Source organism: Tamandua tetradactyla, chromosome 8, assembly GCF_023851605.1.
Source record: "Tamandua tetradactyla isolate mTamTet1 chromosome 8, mTamTet1.pri, whole genome shotgun sequence".
In the NCBI taxonomy this organism is placed as follows: Eukaryota; Metazoa; Chordata; class Mammalia; order Pilosa; family Myrmecophagidae; genus Tamandua; species Tamandua tetradactyla.
The window spans coordinates 33,513,807-33,532,373 of NC_135334.1; the positions used below are offsets into that span (position 1 = coordinate 33,513,807).

General features: G+C 32.5%; 1 protein-coding gene across 6 annotated transcripts in view; it reads right to left on the reverse strand.

Annotated features, from left to right (window-relative positions):
• ATM (ATM serine/threonine kinase) overlaps positions 1-18,567 on the reverse strand; it is a 180,434-nt gene that overhangs the window by 79,552 nt on the left and 82,315 nt on the right. For all 6 annotated transcript variants that reach the window (XM_077113047.1, XM_077113046.1, XM_077113048.1 and 3 more), the window contains 11 exons: positions 16,891-17,011; positions 14,966-15,139; positions 13,719-13,888; positions 12,367-12,613; positions 8,363-8,478; positions 6,008-6,134; positions 5,329-5,528; positions 4,645-4,819; positions 3,942-4,106; positions 2,833-2,965; positions 1,863-1,958 (listed from right to left, as the gene is read on the reverse strand). In XM_077113047.1, the coding sequence (XP_076969162.1) occupies positions 1,863-1,958; positions 2,833-2,965; positions 3,942-4,106; positions 4,645-4,819; positions 5,329-5,528; positions 6,008-6,134; positions 8,363-8,478; positions 12,367-12,613; positions 13,719-13,888; positions 14,966-15,139; positions 16,891-17,011 (1,724 nt within the window). The remainder of the gene's footprint in view (positions 1-1,862; positions 1,959-2,832; positions 2,966-3,941; positions 4,107-4,644; positions 4,820-5,328; positions 5,529-6,007; positions 6,135-8,362; positions 8,479-12,366; positions 12,614-13,718; positions 13,889-14,965; positions 15,140-16,890; positions 17,012-18,567) is intronic.

The window sequence follows — 18,567 nt, forward strand, 5'->3', positions numbered from 1 at the left end:
ACGAACAGTGGATAAGTGTGCCTCTTTCTCCGCATCCTCTCCAGCACTTGTCATTTTCTGTTTTGTTGATAATGGCCATTCTGGTGGGTGTGAGATGATATCTCATTGTGGTTTTGATTTGCATTTCTCTAATGGCCAGGGACATTGAGCATTTCTTCATGTGTCTTTTGGCCATTTGTATTTCCTCTTCTGAGAGGTGTCTGTTCAAGTCTTTTTCCCATTTTGTAATTGGGTTGGTTGCCTTTTTGTTGTTGTTGAGTTGAACAATTTCTTTATAAATTCTGGATACTAGACCTTTATCTGATATGTCATTTCCAAATATTGTCTCCCATTGTGTAGGCTATCTTTCTACTTTCTTGATGAAGTTCTTTGATGCACAAAAGTGTTTAATTTTGAGGAGCTCCCATTTATTTATTTCCTTCTTCAGTGCTCTTGCTTTAGGTTTAAGGTCCATAAAACCGCCTCCAATTGTAAGTTTCATAAGATATCTCCCTACATTTTCCTCTAACTGTTTTATGGTCTTAGACCCAATGTTTAGATCTTTGATCTATTTTGAGTTAACTTTTGTATAGGGTGTGAGATATGGGTCTTCTTTCATTCTTTCAAATTGTTTTTCAAAGTGGCTGTACCGATTTACTAGTCTTTCACCAAGAATACATGACAGTAACATTTCTTTCACAGCCTCCTTAACGCTGACACTTAGTACTGTCAGTCTTTTAAATTTTAGCTATTTTGTAGGTAGTTTATTTTGTTGTGATTTTAATTTTTATTTCCCTAAGGAGTAGTGATGTTGGGTGTCCTTTGATTTGTTTAGGGACCATTTGTAAATTTTCTTTTGTGAAGTGCCTGTTCAAGTGTTTTGCCCATTTAAAAAAAAAGATAGTTTGTCTTCTTATTACTGATATATAGGAATTTTTAATATATTCTGGGATGAGTACTTTGATGGGTAAATAAATTGAACAATTTTCTTCTAATCTATGCAGCGCATTTTCACTCCCATTAATGGCTTATTTTAATCTGTATTCTTTCATTGTAATAAACCATAATCATGAGTAAACAGCTTTTAGTGATCCTGAGTCATTCTAGCAAATTATCAAACCTAAGGCGTGTCTTAGGGTCTCACAAACTTACATTTGGTGTTAGAAGTGAGGGTGGTCTAGTGAAAACTGTTTCTTAACTTCACAATGATAAATTTCAATAAAAAATTTATTGAAAAAAGGAATTTTCTTAGATACCAGGCTCTCAATAAGTTAGAGAGGACTCAGTTGAAACATAGTAGAATCTGTGAAGCACCTCTTATTTGAAGCAATGCTGTAATGACAACTTCAAGCTTACTTTAATCATGTGATTTTTCTGTTCTGTGCTTACCAAATTTAAATGCCTATAGAAGACATGATGTTGGCTATTTTACATTAGGTTTTATTGCAAATGGTAGCTGAAATGGACTTCAATGCTGCTTTAATATTTATTTAAACTAGTCCTACAAGCCTTCACTTTTATATTTGCTATATATATATAGATATTAAATACCAGTGACAAAGTTTTATAAAATTTATCAGCAGTCAAATTTATTTGTAACCTATAAACTCTGTAAATTGGTATTTCTGACTTGTGTAAATATTTACAAGGTGTTTTTTAATTAATTAAGCACATGTGCAAATCACTAACTTTCCATTTTATATGAAGGTTTATGAAAGAAAGTATAGAAAGGCTGCTCAGGGAAACCTGAATTAAATAGAAATATAACCTAGCAAGCATTTCACACTTTCTCAACATCCCAGGTGACACTTCTACCTATTTTGAAGATATTATAAAGAAGACTACTCAAACATCATAAAAACTCATTCACTCAATCAGTTTACCTAAAACTTCTCTTTCACCAGTGTGGTTTACTGCCATCTTGGACAGCTGTAACAAGCTGACAACTAACTTCACCATAATGCCATCTTGTGGGTTATCTAGGAGTAATTTAGAAAAAATTAGCTTAAATTACCATGAAGACAACATTTTTGTTTATAAAATGCACACATAATTTATCTGACTAGAAAACTTAAATGAATTTCTTAAAAGATTTTGTCAAGAGCAGCTTAAAAATATATAGCAGAGGTATTTGGACTGCCTTATAAAATAGAACAATGCAGAAATGAACAGCAAGATTTGGCATCAAAGAGATATTTCTCTCATTAGAGAGAAAAGATGTCTTGAAAAAGTTATGCAGAAAGGCTCTACCTTAGCAAAATCACAAACAGAAACACAGGAATCATTCAACACAAGCTAGAAGAGATCTTGGGGGGCTTCTTTTTAAGCCTCTTGTATCTAGAGGCTAGACTAGCACTGTCCAACAGAACTTTCTGCAATGATGGAAATGTTTGACAATCCATGCTATCCAATATGGCAACCACAAGCCACTTGTTACTATTGAGAACTTAGAACGTGACTGTTTTCTGAATTTACAAAAACCCAAAAAACCAAAAAAAACCTAGGAACATCTATACATACATACATGTACTTATATATAAACACACACCTACACACGTAGACCTGGTTATAGGCGTAAAACAAAAGACATTTCTTTCATTCAGGAAGGCTGGAGCAGTAGGTAGAGACAGTGTCTAATTCTAAGAAGTTAATTTTTTTCTTTTAGACAGTAGGAAGTCATTAAAAATTTTAAGCCATAGAATAACATGATCATGCTTATGTTTCAGAGAAATCATCCTAGCAGAGGAGTAGAAGATGGATAAAATGGAAGGAAATAAAGTGAAGAGACCAGTTAGGAAGTGGTTTATAAAAAGAAATTTGTACAAATTTAACCCATGTCATTTCAATTAGCACCTTGAGATGCTCTCATAAGATCCTTCATCTGATCTTTATGTTGTTCCAGTTGTCTTCGAAGATCCTTCAATCCTTCAAGCCTTGCCAATGGAAGTGCATCATAAACACTTACTAAGAGAAAATGGTTAATTTCCTAAAAGAGAAAATTGATTAAAAAGTATAATTTACTTTTAACATGTGTTGATTAAGTTTATGAAGTAAAACTTGATAAAAGAAAAAAATTAAGTGCCTGGTAGAGACACTAATTCATCAATATTACCAAACAAGATTAAAATAACTTAATCCTTCCATTTCAAATTCTACAATGTTTCAATCCTTTATTTCTAATAGACTCCAACAAAATTAGACTTCAAGATTTTATGGCATGCTTGATTGGAAAGAAAAGCTTAAATTTCTATTTTAATTCATTTTACATCTTAATGCATTTAAATAAATTTTCATATTAAATAAAATCAAATATAGACCATGATTTTAAAATCAGAAACACATTTATAAGAAAAAATATACCTGAACATAATTTTGAAGTGTATGGAGATTAAAATAAGATTTAAATTTCTAGCATCTCTAATGCAAACAATAAATTATCCCCCAAAGGATCAGATGCAAACTTTGAGATATTAATGGATTACAGGATCTTACACACATCAGAGCAAAGTATATTTTTATTACATTTACTGGCTATTTAAATTCAGATCTTTCCTGAGAAATTCTGATATCTATACTTTTTTTTTTTTTTTTTTTTTTTTTTTTTTTTTTTTAAAGGAAAGACAGAGAGAAGGAAGGAAGGATGAAAGACAGAGAGAAGGAAGGAAGGGAGGAAGAAAGGGAAACATCTTTTAAACATTTTCTTGTTTTATTGTATTTTGTTTCTCCGTTTTTTTGTTACATGGGCTGGGGCCGGGAATCGAACCGAGGTCCTCCGGCATAGCAGGCAAGCACTTTGCCCGCTGAGCCACCGCGGCCCGCCCTGATATCTATACTTTTACTACAATACAAGAGAACATAATCAGATTCAGTTTTTTACTTCTAGAGCGCTAGAGTTTGTTTAAAAAGCCCAACCATCCACCATCTCTAATACAAAAAGAATAAGATGATGGAAAAATTATTACCTCCAAGAGTGTAAAAGGGCCTCTACTGTATTTGATTTTCTGCTGAGTAATACGCAAATCCTTAAAGACAACATGGTCAGGAAAAGGATCTAAAAGTTTAATTGTGAGATAGAGGTTTTCATTATCCTTGTTATCTATTACTAGATATTTCAACAAGTCCAATACCTAAACATAATTTAAAAGGAAAAAAAAGGAAAGAGAGAAAATGTCATTATTATATTTTAAAGTAAGACAACCAAACCCCAGTGTAATAAAGATAATTAATTATAACCTAGTTCATACAAAATGTTCTAATTACTTCTAAGATAGCCAACTGTTACTATTTCTATGCTTTCAAATAATTCAACATATATCTGAAGTCCTGTTACAGTGTAGGCACTGTAATATAAAAACACCACTATCACTGAAACATTTTATATAATATACTATTTTAATGATAAATGTCACTTACTATCCCTAATTGACTACCTCTATACTTCAGTTAAGTAACAGAAAGGACTACCCAGCCATTAACTAGATCAAAAGAATTAAATGATTTGCAATTAACTGATTATAAAGATTAATTCCTTATGAATGTTTCTGCAAAGAATATTTTCATTAAAATTACTAATTACACCAGGTAAACATAAAAACATTAAGGTCCTTCTAACAATACTTTGTCACTGTATTTCAAATATCATTTTGAACATTATTCAGGAAATACCTGTTCCCGAACCTCCAAATGATCATCCACAAGGGGTATAACTGTGCCAACGATAACATGAAGATGGCTTTCTAAAGCATCCTTACAGTAAGTCACTGCTGTCTGGCAAACCCGGGTTAGCAGGTCACAACAAAGGGAGAAGCTACGTGATGACACATCTGTGAAATGAGGAGGTCTAATATAAAGGGAAAATAAAACGGGTTCTAGAAAACTAATTTAAATGCATTCAAAAGTCAGTTTTATTCAGCAGTTCTAATTGTGATATGACAACACATGGAAGTCACTTTCATATGAATTCTATAAAAGTCAAAAAGAAAGATATCAAGAGAAAAAATGGAAATAAATGTATATTCTTCATGTATTTTAGAGAGCTTACATTTCATGGCAATGTTTATCTACTGATACAGAAGAGTCAATAGAATTCTCATTAAAATCAATGGAGAGGGTCAGAGATGCCAAAAAGAATAACCCAAATGTACAGTAATTGATGATGACCCTTACTAACTGAGATTTCTAGAGCTGGAGAAGTAGTAATATAATTAAAAAAAATAGGTATACATAGAATTCAAAAGCAAAATTCAGAGAACAGTTCTCTGGCTTGTACCTCTTAGAAGCATATAAATCTGCAATTTAGAAAAGAGAGTAGATAAACTACTTATATAATGGTCTGAATATAATATTTACCTCTTGTTGATATAGTGAATCAAAGTATAAATAACATCTCGAAGAACAAAGGCCCAAGCTCCTCCTAAGCCACTTTTTATTTCTTTCAGTAACAAACTAACAAACAGGTGATATATTTTAAGAATTCTATTTTTTTTATAAACATTATTTGTCTCAGCTGCTTGCTCACAAATGGCTATAAGAATTTTCTGGTAGGAATCCTAGAAAATAAATAAATGTTTAATAAAAATATGTCTAATTGCATTACTAAGCTATAATAAATACATTTTATGTTTAAAATAACAATTATGGAATTTAGATTTGGTTTGATAAAAACACATTAAGGAAATTACTATCTTAGTCTTAAAAAAAAGATGCAAAACTAGGGCCCATTTATATAATTTAAAAATGTTCAACTAATAATTAAATCATCTAGTCTTATTAAAAAAGTAAATATATTTCATGAACTAATACATGACAAAGCATCATGAAATTCAGGTCTCATATTAATGTGTTTCCACTAATACTGACAAGAATATACCGAGAGATAAGCTAGCATTTAGAGTGTTTTTCTTCTGAAAGTATTCAGATAAATTTACCAAGTTAATCTTTCTCTCTTTAAGATAAATTTACAAAGACCTTTCTAATTGAAAAAGAATGAATTCTATTTTCAGTTAATATACTAGTAATTTATACTCACAGGGCTTTTGGAAAGAATTTCTAAAATGTTTTTAAATTTGGTTTTATGGCAATTGCTGATATAAGCAAATGTTGCTTTAATCACATGTGATGGAAAATGAGGTGGATTAGGAGCAGGATCCAAATCCCTAAGAGTTAAAAGAGATAATGTAGTCAACATTTATAGAACAAAATTATGAAGGAAAAACAAGTTTTGTTGAGCTGACAAAAAGAGAATTTAGATACTTTTATATATTAAAATAACTTTTGTACTGAAAATATTTTACTTTTAATAAAATCATAAATGACCTATCACAATCTGTATACATCAGATTACCAAAATACCTTTTATCCTCTATGCTAATCAATCTACTAAAATGATCTGCTTATTAATATTTTATAAAATGAATGGCAGCTTCATAAATTAGCATTAGAATTACTTAATTTCAATGTTGAATTAAAACTCTGTATTAGGGGCGGGCCACGGTGGCTCAGCAGGCAAGAATGCTCGCCTGCCATGCCAGAGGACCTGGTTCGATTCCCAGTGCCTGCCCATGTAAAAAAAAAACAAAAAAAATTCTGTGTTAGTGCTGCAAATACAACAGTATTAAAGGCATAGCAAATGAAATTATATATGTGAAAATACGTTGCTATTACTATATTATATGCCTAGTACTGCAGGGCATTAGAAAATAGAAAAGTAGAGCTTTACATGTAGCTTACAATCAAGCTGGGAAAATAACTCTAACGTTCATATACTATTTAAAATTGTTTCACATCCAAATTAAATGGTAATACAGTAAAGTAAGTTTTCATGGTCCTAATAAGTGAGGAAGAAGATGCAAAGAACTAAGCAGTAAATGCTGTCCAGAAGAAGGGACAGGATACAGAACAGGTTTTAGGTGTTAAAAATGTACTTTGCCATTTGGTAACAAAAATTAGGTAATAAACTAGGATAGTAATTAGATAAAATAAAAAGGTAGAGAAAAAGGGGAATTAGTGAAGAAACTACACAAGGTCTCTGGAAGAAGGGCAAAACTGGGGTTCAAGAGATTAAAAGATTTGCAAAAGTGAAGAGCAATGAAGGGAGGTATTCCAGGGAAAGCATAGGGTAAAAAAAGGCTTAAAGGCAGAAATGTGAGCAGCCCGTAATGGGGATCACAAATAAGACCCAACTGGAGAAGAGGTGTTTGTTAAGAAATAATGAGAGAAAAAGTCAGATTAAACTAGATTATAGGGAATCCTTGGCTCTACTATTTAAGAGAAGTTTTTCTGCAACTTTAACTGACATCCAGAAAGATGTTTATGTCTTCTTTATCCTGCAGAGTGTATAAGAATACAAACACCCTGATAGTGTTTTCTTATCAACTAAGCACTACACAAATACTAGTTTTATTATTGGTTCAGTAGACCACACTGAACTCATTTAATCTAGAGCGGCATTGCTCTGGTGGCTTTTTTAGAACAGTCTGATATGGTAGGAATTATCACCATTTTCCCGGTAATGAGAACAATGAGATTTGTTCAACAGATTCTTATCAATTTGCATTTAGTTCTCTAATTTGAAAATGTCCAGTTGGTATGATGATAATGTTCAGAACAGACTGATGATAGTAGAGACTGCAGGTGGACACATGAACTATTAAGTAGCAGTTACAATTCAGTAGTGACCTGAGATGCTAATAGAAAGATACAGGAAAATAAAATTCAAAGTCATTTTGAAGGAGGAGTAATATGAAGGTAAAGAAATCTGAAATAATTTTAAGCTTATGAAGTTGGAAGAATAGTGGTTGACTAATGAGAGAATGAAAAAAACATGAAGAAAAACTAGTTTTGGGGGGAAATAAAGGGAAGATTATGCACTTGGTCTGGAACATGCCAAATTTAAGGTAGGATTCAAGAAATGCTTTGTTGTTTGTTAAAAATATAGCATGTAACTATCATTGAGATATCAAATTTGGAGATATCAAAGTTGAAGTAATTTACATATATTCTTTTCATTGCATGAACAAATAAACTCAGATATTAAGTACAGAAAAAGGATGTCAAAGAGTAAAGGAGAAAAAAACCAAGAATAATGTGTCATAAAGAAAATTTCAAGAGGCAACAGATGGCACAATGCTAAATACTACACAAAGATTGAGAAGAAAAATGTTATTGGACTTATCAAGAAAGTGTTCAACTAGAAAGAGAAATTATTGTGGCAAGACAATAGTAGTAGAAGATAGTCAATAATTACTTGGATTTAAAGAAACAGATTTTTGAAACAGAAAATATATTTTAAAAAAGAAATAGACATTTGGAGGGTGTCAACACATAAACTTCCCTAGGAATTTCTGAATTTGCAGCTGGTCCTCTAATTTTAAAATGTCCATACCCTGAAAAGTTGCAGAGGTCAGTGCTGTGGCTGGCACCAGAATTTGCTGGATCATGTAATGTCATCAGTAACTCCACCACAATCTCTGGTAAATTACTAATGAATAAGTGATCAATCTGAAAACACACAAAATTCAGTATTTAATATTTTTATGTTTGTAACCTTTAGGAGAGCTCAATTATGTTATTGAGGCTTATGTTATTGCCTTCTTTCCAAAACTGTTCAGTGACTATAGAAGTAGATGGCTAATTCACTTATTTCTTTTATGTAACCCAGCCTATAAAACAAAAGTAGGAAAATCATACCAAGCATGACTCCCTTAATCTGAAACTTTAGTTTAATTTTAGAGAATCATTTAACTAACTAAGGCTTCAGACTAAGTACTAAATTCCACAACTGGGTAATTGTTCTGCCAACCAAATCCCCCATTATCCACCTAGGTCCTCAAGCTGCACTTCAGTCTTGATTCATTTGGGAACTCTGTCTCACATGTAGAACTTTCACTAGTAGGAATTCCAAGTGACTGGCAATAATACCATCTTTGCACCCTGAAAACTTCTTCCTGAAGGCATGTACTTGGTTGATATCAAGAACTCTGATGTTAGATGCTACCTATATTACCCATCACCAGTTATAGACTAAAATCCACCTCTACAGAAAGAGTTGACTCTTCAATTCACTTTCCACTGCAGGCAGCCTCACAAAGGACAGAAATTCTCTAAATATAAATAATGGATCTGCTACTTTATATCTCAGCTAAATGAATAAGAACTGGGAAGTCTTGAAGGTGGATTTATTAACTTCCTAAATAAAGAATTATAATGCTCTAAACTAAAAGACAAACGGAGGATTTGCTTGATTCAGGAAGGGGTTTTGAAATACACTTATCACTAACAAAAATATTTTGGAATGTGGTCAGAAAAAAACCTAATGTAAATATTCTAACCCTTTCCTTTAGGCTTAAATATCAGTGGTGTGTCCTCATTTCCAACACTGTAGCCTTTTAAAAATCCAGCCTCATTCCAAAGTATATCTGGAATAAGTAAGACAAAATGGCTAAGTTTGATTAATATCAGAGAAAAAGTTAATGACTTTTCCTTGCACATAAGAAAATCATTGACTTCACTGGTTTGATGATTTTCTAATAAACCAGATCTATAAGGTCTAGACATAAATGGTTCAGATGTCTAGATGCAGGTAAACAATCTTATGGAATGTACATATTTTAGGCATTCAACAATTGACAATTTTTAGAAGAATTAAAGATTACAATAGTTGTACTGATCCTTAACCCATAGAAATAGGAATCCAGATTATTGTTTCCCTAATATGCACTTTTTTGAATCAAAGAAAAAATCTGTAACTACAACTTTATGCTAAATAAAGTCTAGCAAGAATTTAACTTACATCTTCAACCAAGAAGCTAAGAAATCACTACTTATTTTTTGCCTCTTTCCATCCCTAAGATTTGTGTTTTAATCATAATTGAATGTGATCACTTTTCCCTCCTAGATTATTCCAACTCTGCTATCTTTTTGGTCTGAATACATTAAAGAGAATGGAAAGATAAGAGATGCTCAAAGGTCCAAGTGGGGGGACTGGGTAGAAGTACAGTGTTTCTCTAAAATTCCATAACCTGGAGTTTCAACACTTCTTTCCAACAGTCTTCTAAGAATGGGGTACCTCTCTGTTCACCACTTGCCATGGGATTACAGACTTACAAACAACTCCTGATGGGGAGTGGTCACCTAAGCAACTAAGGGACTTGCTGTTAAATTTCTTGATTTTGTAGCGATGACTGGACAAACCAAAAAAAAGTTCCTGAAAGTTTATCCAATTGTTAACTGTAATGTTATCCAAATTGGTTAGTCATCCCTTATGTTAAAAAAAAAAATTTGACATGACCAATCCTAAAAAAAAGTTTATACATATGTTAGAACATGTTATCTCAGAAAATTTTTGAACATATAAATTATAAAATTAAAAACTTGTCAAATTTTTAATTTTTTGACTTCCCTTTTAATAAATAGATAGTCAAAGTCCCTCCATAAAATTAGTTGGCTGGCTCACTCTCTCTAAGCCCAACTTTGTAAGTGAAATCATTGCCAACGTGGGACATGGCATACAGGGGTGACAGTCTCCCTGATGGTGTGGGAGAATACTCCCAGGGATGAGCCCGGCCCTGGCACCGTGGAATCAACAAATCCATCCTGACCAAAAGGGGGAAAACGAGTGTAATCAAATAAAGAATCAGTGGCTGAGAGATTTCGAGTTGAGAGGCTATTCTGGAGATCACTGTTATGCAAGCTGCAGTGAGACATTACTACTTATCATAACTTGCCAAACCCCAACCAAAATCAGTCCAGTCAATCCTAAAGAACACCAAGGGCAATATATAAGGTTCTACAAAGGTTCCATGCACTAGGATAACTTTCCAGAAACCTACAACCTCTAGATGGGGTCCCTGGACAAGTCCTGAAACCTAGAAGGCCCAGCCTCTCCAGAACATCAGCTAGTTCCATCTCCCTACTCCATATTATTCACAGCTCCTTCCAACATGAAAAATTTAGAATGGTATTAGCCCAAATACCCCTAAAGAGTGGGACAGAAAGATCAAAGGTGATTGTGGAGTTATACAGAGAAGGTAGGGTTTAACAAAAAGGTATGACTGCTGAATCATTAAACTGGTATTTCTTTTAGTCTCCAGTATCTCAGAGCAGCTAGAAGTAAAAACCTAAAATCGTGGAATTGTAATCCATATCAAACTCTGTGACATCTGTTCTACAACTAATTGTTGTGCTGCGCTTTGAAATTTATTGCTTTTCTGCATATATGTTATTTTTTACAGAAAAGAAAAAATTAGATTCTGATGATAAAAAAATATTTATTCCTTCTACCCTCCTATATTCTGGAGCAGTTAGAAGGAAAAATCTGAGATGATGGTATGGTAGCCCATGACAAACTCTGGGATCTGTCCTGTAACTACCTGTTGAAGAGTGTTTTGAAAACTACTGCTTTTTTTTTCTTTCTTTGCTTTGTATATGTATTATATTATACAATTAAATAAAAGTTAAAAAAAATTAGGTGGCTGGCATACAACAGTGAAAAAAAGACAAAAATCCTACTTTCATAATGCTTATATTCTAGTGTAGTAAGACCAATAATAAACAATGAACATAATTCATAAGTAAATCAGATGTTAAAAGGTAATAAACGTCAAGGAAAGAGCAGAATATAAGGGAACTTGAAAAGTGAAAGGCGGGATTGGAAAAGGAGTGAAGATGATTGTTCTAGTTTGCTAGCTGACGGAACGTAACACACCAGAAATGGACTGGCTTTCAATAAAAGGGAATTTATTTAGTTAAAAACATGTAGTTCTTCAGAGGAAAGGCAGCTAACTTTCAACTGAGGTTCTTTCTTATGTGGGAAGGCACAGGGTGATCTCTGCTGGCCTTCTTTCCAGGCCCCTGGGTTCCAACAACCTTTCCTGGGGTGATTCCTTTCTGCATCTCCAAAGGCCTGGGCTGAGCCACAAGTCCTGAGATGAGGTATGCTGAGCTGCTTGGGCTATTCTATGCTGAGCTCTTTCATTTAAGCATCAAGCCAATTATATCAAACATCATTCATTGCAGCAGGCACGCCTCCTAGCCGACTGCAGATGTAATCAGCAACAGATGAGGTTACAAGCCTTTGGCTCATATCCTCAGCAACAGAATAGGCACCTTCACCTGGCTAAGTTGACTCCTGAACCTAACTATCACAATGATTCTCTATAAATTGTTCAGCATTGCTTTAATTTAACAACTGCTTGTATCCATGTATTACTGGCAATTACACTAAAAGAATAAAATAAAATAAAATTTAAAAAGAATAAGGCACTAAAATTATTCAGAAAGAAAAATTTCATGGATTGGCTATGGTAGAGAATGACTGTCACTATGTTAAATTTAATATTAGATCTTATCTTAGTTCAATTGGGAGGCTGATGAAGGTTGAAGCCATACCTGTTTTCCCAATAAATTTTCATCTTTAAGTATATCATAGACTTTGGCAGCAGTCTCTCTTTGCTGTGACATTCCACTGTCTCCTGTGTCCTCATAGGCAAAATAAGGAAGAATATTTACAAGAATCTTTGGAAAGCAGTCTGTCAGAAGACTTTTCCAATTCTCTTGAATCTGATTAGCAATGGACTTCACCTCATCAAAATGACTTCTAATTACCAGATGTGGAATCAAAACCTTATAACAAGATCTAAAACACAGAAATTTAAAATAAGGATTATGTATCACTTTTGAAAGCAGCATTGTTATAATAGCTCTTAAAATAATAACATGTTTAAATACTGTCAACATTAGAGTATCATTTTATCTAGATTATGTACTTTTATTCTTACTCTAAATTTATAAGTAGAGAAATGAAGTTAAAGTATATTATTAATAGTCACATTTAAAAAAGAGAGACCTGAGAAGACATGTCTCTATTTGATCCAAAAAAAGTGGGAATTGATTTTAATGTATATTTTCCTTCTTCATAACAGATGTACACTAAATCATTATAAAATGAAATGTGAAAACACTATAAAAGAAACAGATATAACTATTGTCAATACCTAAATGAATAAGACCCATCAGACATGCTTTTTTATGAATACCCTTCTTAAATTAGGAAATTATCTACAAACAAGCCTTTATAATCTAGATGTCCAAAGCTCATCTTCATGTGAAGCTCATCTATAATATACTTCATGTAAAATGCCTAGTAATGACCCTAGTACACAGCATGCTCAAATATTATGAGCTGCCTTTCCATCATCCTCATACCTGAACATTACTTACTGTTTCAAACTTCTCCCCTACTAAAAATTTCTTCTACACAGTGAAAGTTAGCAAAATAGTTTCACATTAAATTTCTAAATCTAACAGAAATAACTATTGAAAAAGCTTACATTCATGCAAAAGAAGAGAAAAACAAGGCAGAAATAATCTGCCACTAATAATTTAAATTTGTAGGATTATTAAGATTGAAAAGGACCTTAAAGATCTCCTTGTGTACCTTTCATACTTTATAGACAAAAACCCAAGACCAGAGCATTTATGTGGCTTGCCCAAAGTCACACAGATGGTTATTAACAAAGCTAGGACCAAATCTGAAGTTCAGTGACTCCCAGTTCAGTACACTTTTACTACAAGCTGTCCTGTCTCTCCTAATGTGTAGTCTTTCATGCGTGTGTGCCTGTGTGTGTATGTGTGTGTGCGTAGTGTGGGTAGGGAGGGCACAAAGCAGTGGAGAAAACTGCCAAACATTATCATCTAATTTTAAATTCAACGTATTTCATATATGCCACGTGTAAACCTACCTGTAGAAATCCTCAACATTTGTGTAGTTTAACAAAATAAAAGGAAAAGATGATAAGCTGTATCTAGTATCTTGAATATTTAGCCACTCCAAAACCAGATAATCTAAGTGAGAAGCCATAAAGTCTTCTAAATGTCTATATCCAAAACTTTCAGATACTTTCTCTAAAACCTGTATAAATAAAAAGAAGTCAATGCTTTAATAAAACAATGAAAAGAACAAATGATTTAAAACTCTGAAAAATATTTACAGTATGACCTTAAAACATTCATTTAACTCTTTTATACCATGATTTCCTCATTTGTGAAATGCAAATAATAAATGTACCTACCCCCAATGTAAATAAATGAGAAAATATATTTAAAATAAATAATGCAGTGCTTGGTATGTGGCAAACTTTTAGTAAATGTTAGATGAATAAAAAGGTAAAAATATGTTCCAATTGTCAACATTTACCTCATTTCAAAGGAAGGTCTAAAGCAAAATTCTTCTGGTCAGTCTTGAATCCAAACAAGAAAAATCCAAATACTACATACCACCATAATAAAACAGTATTATAATGGTATACTTAAAAAAAAAGAAAAAAGGACTTTCTTATTTTAATACTGAGGTAAAGAGGATCTAACACTGATTCTCTTTTGGTTGGTCTACCGTAAAGCTCCAGGAAAATGCTGCTGCTGGAATGCTAAATGGCAGATCAAGCCATTGGTTCACTACTGGTTCACCCAATAAAAATCTGCAAGAAAGGCCTGGAACAAACCCTGAATGCTGAGGTGGCAGAAAAGGGCTGGGACCAAAGTTAAAAAACACTATACTGCTGTAATCACATGCCTTGGATATCAGTTCTCCTTCCCTAATCATTTATCTTAACAGTTCCACAGCCCTAAAATTTTATTTCTGGCCCTGACTGATCACAAGGTGCTCCCTGAGAATCCAATGGGCAAAATACCGACTACTGCTCTTCTCTTCATAAATGTTATTCTAGAGGACCTGATCTGTGGGCTAAGTCATTCACCACTGTTGTTCAACAAATGCCTTGTGAAACGCTTATAAAATAAATGTAAAAAATTACATTGCATAAAAAAAATACTACTAAAGAGTTACTATAGCTGTTCTTTAATATCCCTAATATAAAAAATAAAATTATTCCTCACCTCAAATACGTACCACTTCAAAAATCTACCTTTAATTTTCAACTATTTAAGTTACCCAGAAAAAATTATAATAAAAAAATTCATCCAGATATACCTTTTTAATGAGGTGTGGTACTAATCCATTTTCTTTCACAGATTTGCAGAGGGCAAACAATGCCTGTTTTTCACAGATAGGGCTACAGTATAAAACCACAGCTATCGTCGTCAGTAAAACAGCTTTTCTATTATAAAGCTCATCAGTAAAGTCAGGATTCTCAGCACTGTGCAACTTCAAAAGAAGTTAAAAACAGTATAACAATGCCATATAAGTAAATATTTGAACATTACAAACAAAGCCAATAGAGGCTAAAAATCCAAGCACCCCATGACAACATCCAAACAGTCAGTGAACAATCTTAATTCCTTCCTGGAAAGGAATTAAGGGTAGAGAGCTTAAGAAAACATCAAAATTTTCTAGAATGGGAAAGAATGTTCTTTATAAACTCTTACAGAAAGACCTGCAAAAGAAAAACACAGTATATTTAAAGTACTTTAGAGGGGAAAAAAAAAAGAGGGAAAGAAAGAAATCACAAGGAGCAGATGAGAGAAATTAAAAGTTCCCCTTTAACCACCAAGTATAATTCTTAAGATGCATATTATTATTAATACTTAATATACAGTTCTTCATACCTTAAAAGAGCAATAAAATCATACAACCAGCTAGAATGATATATGCTATCTTGCTTAATGATGAATCATTACAATATCCCAACAAGTGTCTTCATTTTTTGGTTAGTTTGTTAAAAATTTCTTCTAGTTACTAACCCTAGTTCTGCCTTTGATACAGGAAGAGGTAAGGACCTAATGCCTTTTAGTCAATGGCAATCACTGACATGTTTGAAAATAGCTATTAGGTTTCCACTAAGTCAATTCCTTCGGCTAGTCCATATAAGGCACAGATTACAGACATTTTAAAATCCTGGTTAAAAATCCACGGTTACTCAGAATTAACCCCAACATGGCAGCCATTCTTCTAAAAGTATAGAATATTCAAGTTCTTTTATCTTTTTGTTCATTGCATCATGCTTCTATTAATGCAATAAACACTAGAATTTGTTTCTGATAACTGTACCACAATGATTCAATTGTGTTCTCAAGATACAGAACTTCTTAGGTATTTTTCTAAATAAAGTACTTTCAAGTCAGTATGTTCCTTTTTTCTGATGATAGGTTGATATTAAATGTGTAATTTACCTTATCAATACTATTACACACATCTTTCCAATCAATAAAATCCTTTTCTAATTCAGATTTTTTCATATAACTCATGGTTATATGAAACCATACATTCAACTTATGGTCTTTTTAGTTTTATATCATCACAGACTTGATAATTATTTGAGTAACTGACACAAATCCTTTGTGAAAAACAAATCAGAGTATAAATTTATAAATGAATAAATACATGTGAACACTAAGACAAGTTTTACCATTTTAAGAAGAACTATTACCCACAGAGAAATACGAAAATCACAGGGCTCAATAAAAATAACCCAGAAACCTACACTTCCCTGTTAGAATCTTTTCCTCAATCCATTTCTACTTACTGTCTAAGTACTTGTTAAAATGTATTTGAAATTTGTTGCTTCTTTGTATATATATTTCACAATAAAAAAACAAACAAAAAAAAGAATTTTTAATTTAAAAAAAAGTCAATTATACTTCAGTAAATTTTGTTTTCACCATACAAAAACAGTACATATAGATTGACCCAAAAGAAACTGTCACTAACCAATCCTAACCCACAAAAAAAGTAATTTCATTCAATTCACCATACAAAAACAGTACATATAGATTGACCCAAAAGAAACTGTCACTAACCAATCCTAACCCACAAAAAAAGTAATTTCATTCAATTCACATGGTTTAGTTATAAAACTATTGGATACAAACTGTCTTATGCCAAATTTAGTAATGTAACATATGGTCTACCCATAGAAAGCATGTGATTTTAGCAAATATGCATGTTATTAAAATTACCACTTCTCTCATTCCTTTCTGGACTTTTGAGTATGCGTTTTCAAAAGCTGTTTGCTGAAGCTTCAAAGGGAGTGCTTTCAATAATCTGGAAGAATCTCCATGTTTCATATCCTGGAATAATCTTTTAAAAAAGTAAAAACACAAAAGTGAAACCTTTTTTTTTTTTTACTTCAAAGCCTACTTTCCAAAGCATATCAAAAGATAAAAACAAATCACTCTGTGAGACATACTAACATACTAGTGTTGGTTAAAGACTAATGAAATCTGAGTCCATTTAAAGAGGGTTCAGATCAACTGCCTAGCATTAGGGTCTTTATCATATAATACATATTCTCCTAGAACTGAAAAGGATCTCAAAAGATGTTACAAGTTATCGCCCAAACTTGTACAGAATAAACCAAACCAGCCAGAAAAGATAAAGAACCCTCATGTCAAACTTCAACAAGAAGAATTAGACTCCTGTATCAACCTACTTCAATATTTAATCACCTTGAATTTTGGAAGGTAATATAGCTTGATGTCTTATGTTCCATTAAAAATATTATTTTATTTCATAATATGCTATCATTTTTAAGGGAAATTCTTTAATCAGCTTTTTCCTTTGGAATTTTTTTTTATTAATCAAAACTTATGGTCTTCTATAACCCCTGATCTTTACTTTAGCATATATTTTCTATCTTTTATCTGCAAAACTTATAAAGAGATTGAATTACTGCACGCATTCTTTAGCAATCTTTACAAGGCACCATGCTCTTACTGAAAACAACTTCAAACTAAGTTATATAGAAATTCTGATTTATGAAAAATATTGCTGTCACCCTCTTAGAACTTTGGACACATTAGTTCCAACATATTTATATGACTACTGGGACAGTCTCTTTATGACGATCTTTTATTATCAGCCACTTCGATTTGAACAGTGAAGTTTCTCAAATCATTTTATTCTGTGTTTTGAAACTATCATATAATTTTCTCTTTCAATTTATAAATAGTTATAAAACATTTACCATGGGGTAGGCTCTAGTTAAGCGCTAAAAGTACAGCATTTAACAGAACAGACAAAACCAATATTTTCTAGGAGTTTACATCTTGGTAGGGACAGGAGAGGTAAACATTTTAAAACATTTTAAACATAGTATTTCAAACAATGTTAGATACTAGATAAAATAAAGCATGAAAGGTTTATTCATAGGGAGTGCAAGGCAGGGGAGGTGGATTAGGTTGTACTTTAGTTTTAAAATGAATTTGATAATCTGATAAATATACAGTCCTTAAGAAATGGTTATGTGCCTCTTGAGGCACGCAAACATAATTTTTCAGGACAAAATCATTCCAGTGCCTAACTGTTCAATTATATAAATACAATTGTAAATAGCACAATGTAAAATATGATAATTATCATTTTATAAACTTCTATAAAGTCTCTGTAATAACCAAACAGTCCATATACATCCCATAAATGGCTGGAGACACATCTCTTTCAAGTTCAAGATTTACTACCTGTGTGGCACTGAGCAAGTTACTTTACCTCTCTAATTCACAGGGTTACCATTTATAAATTAGAGAAAAAAAATAGCATGAAAGTAATAGACTGATAGACTTGTCAGAAATAACAGAAAACATAAATGCCAGGGTTAGGGACATAATAAATGCTCATTGTTAACCACTTTTAATAAC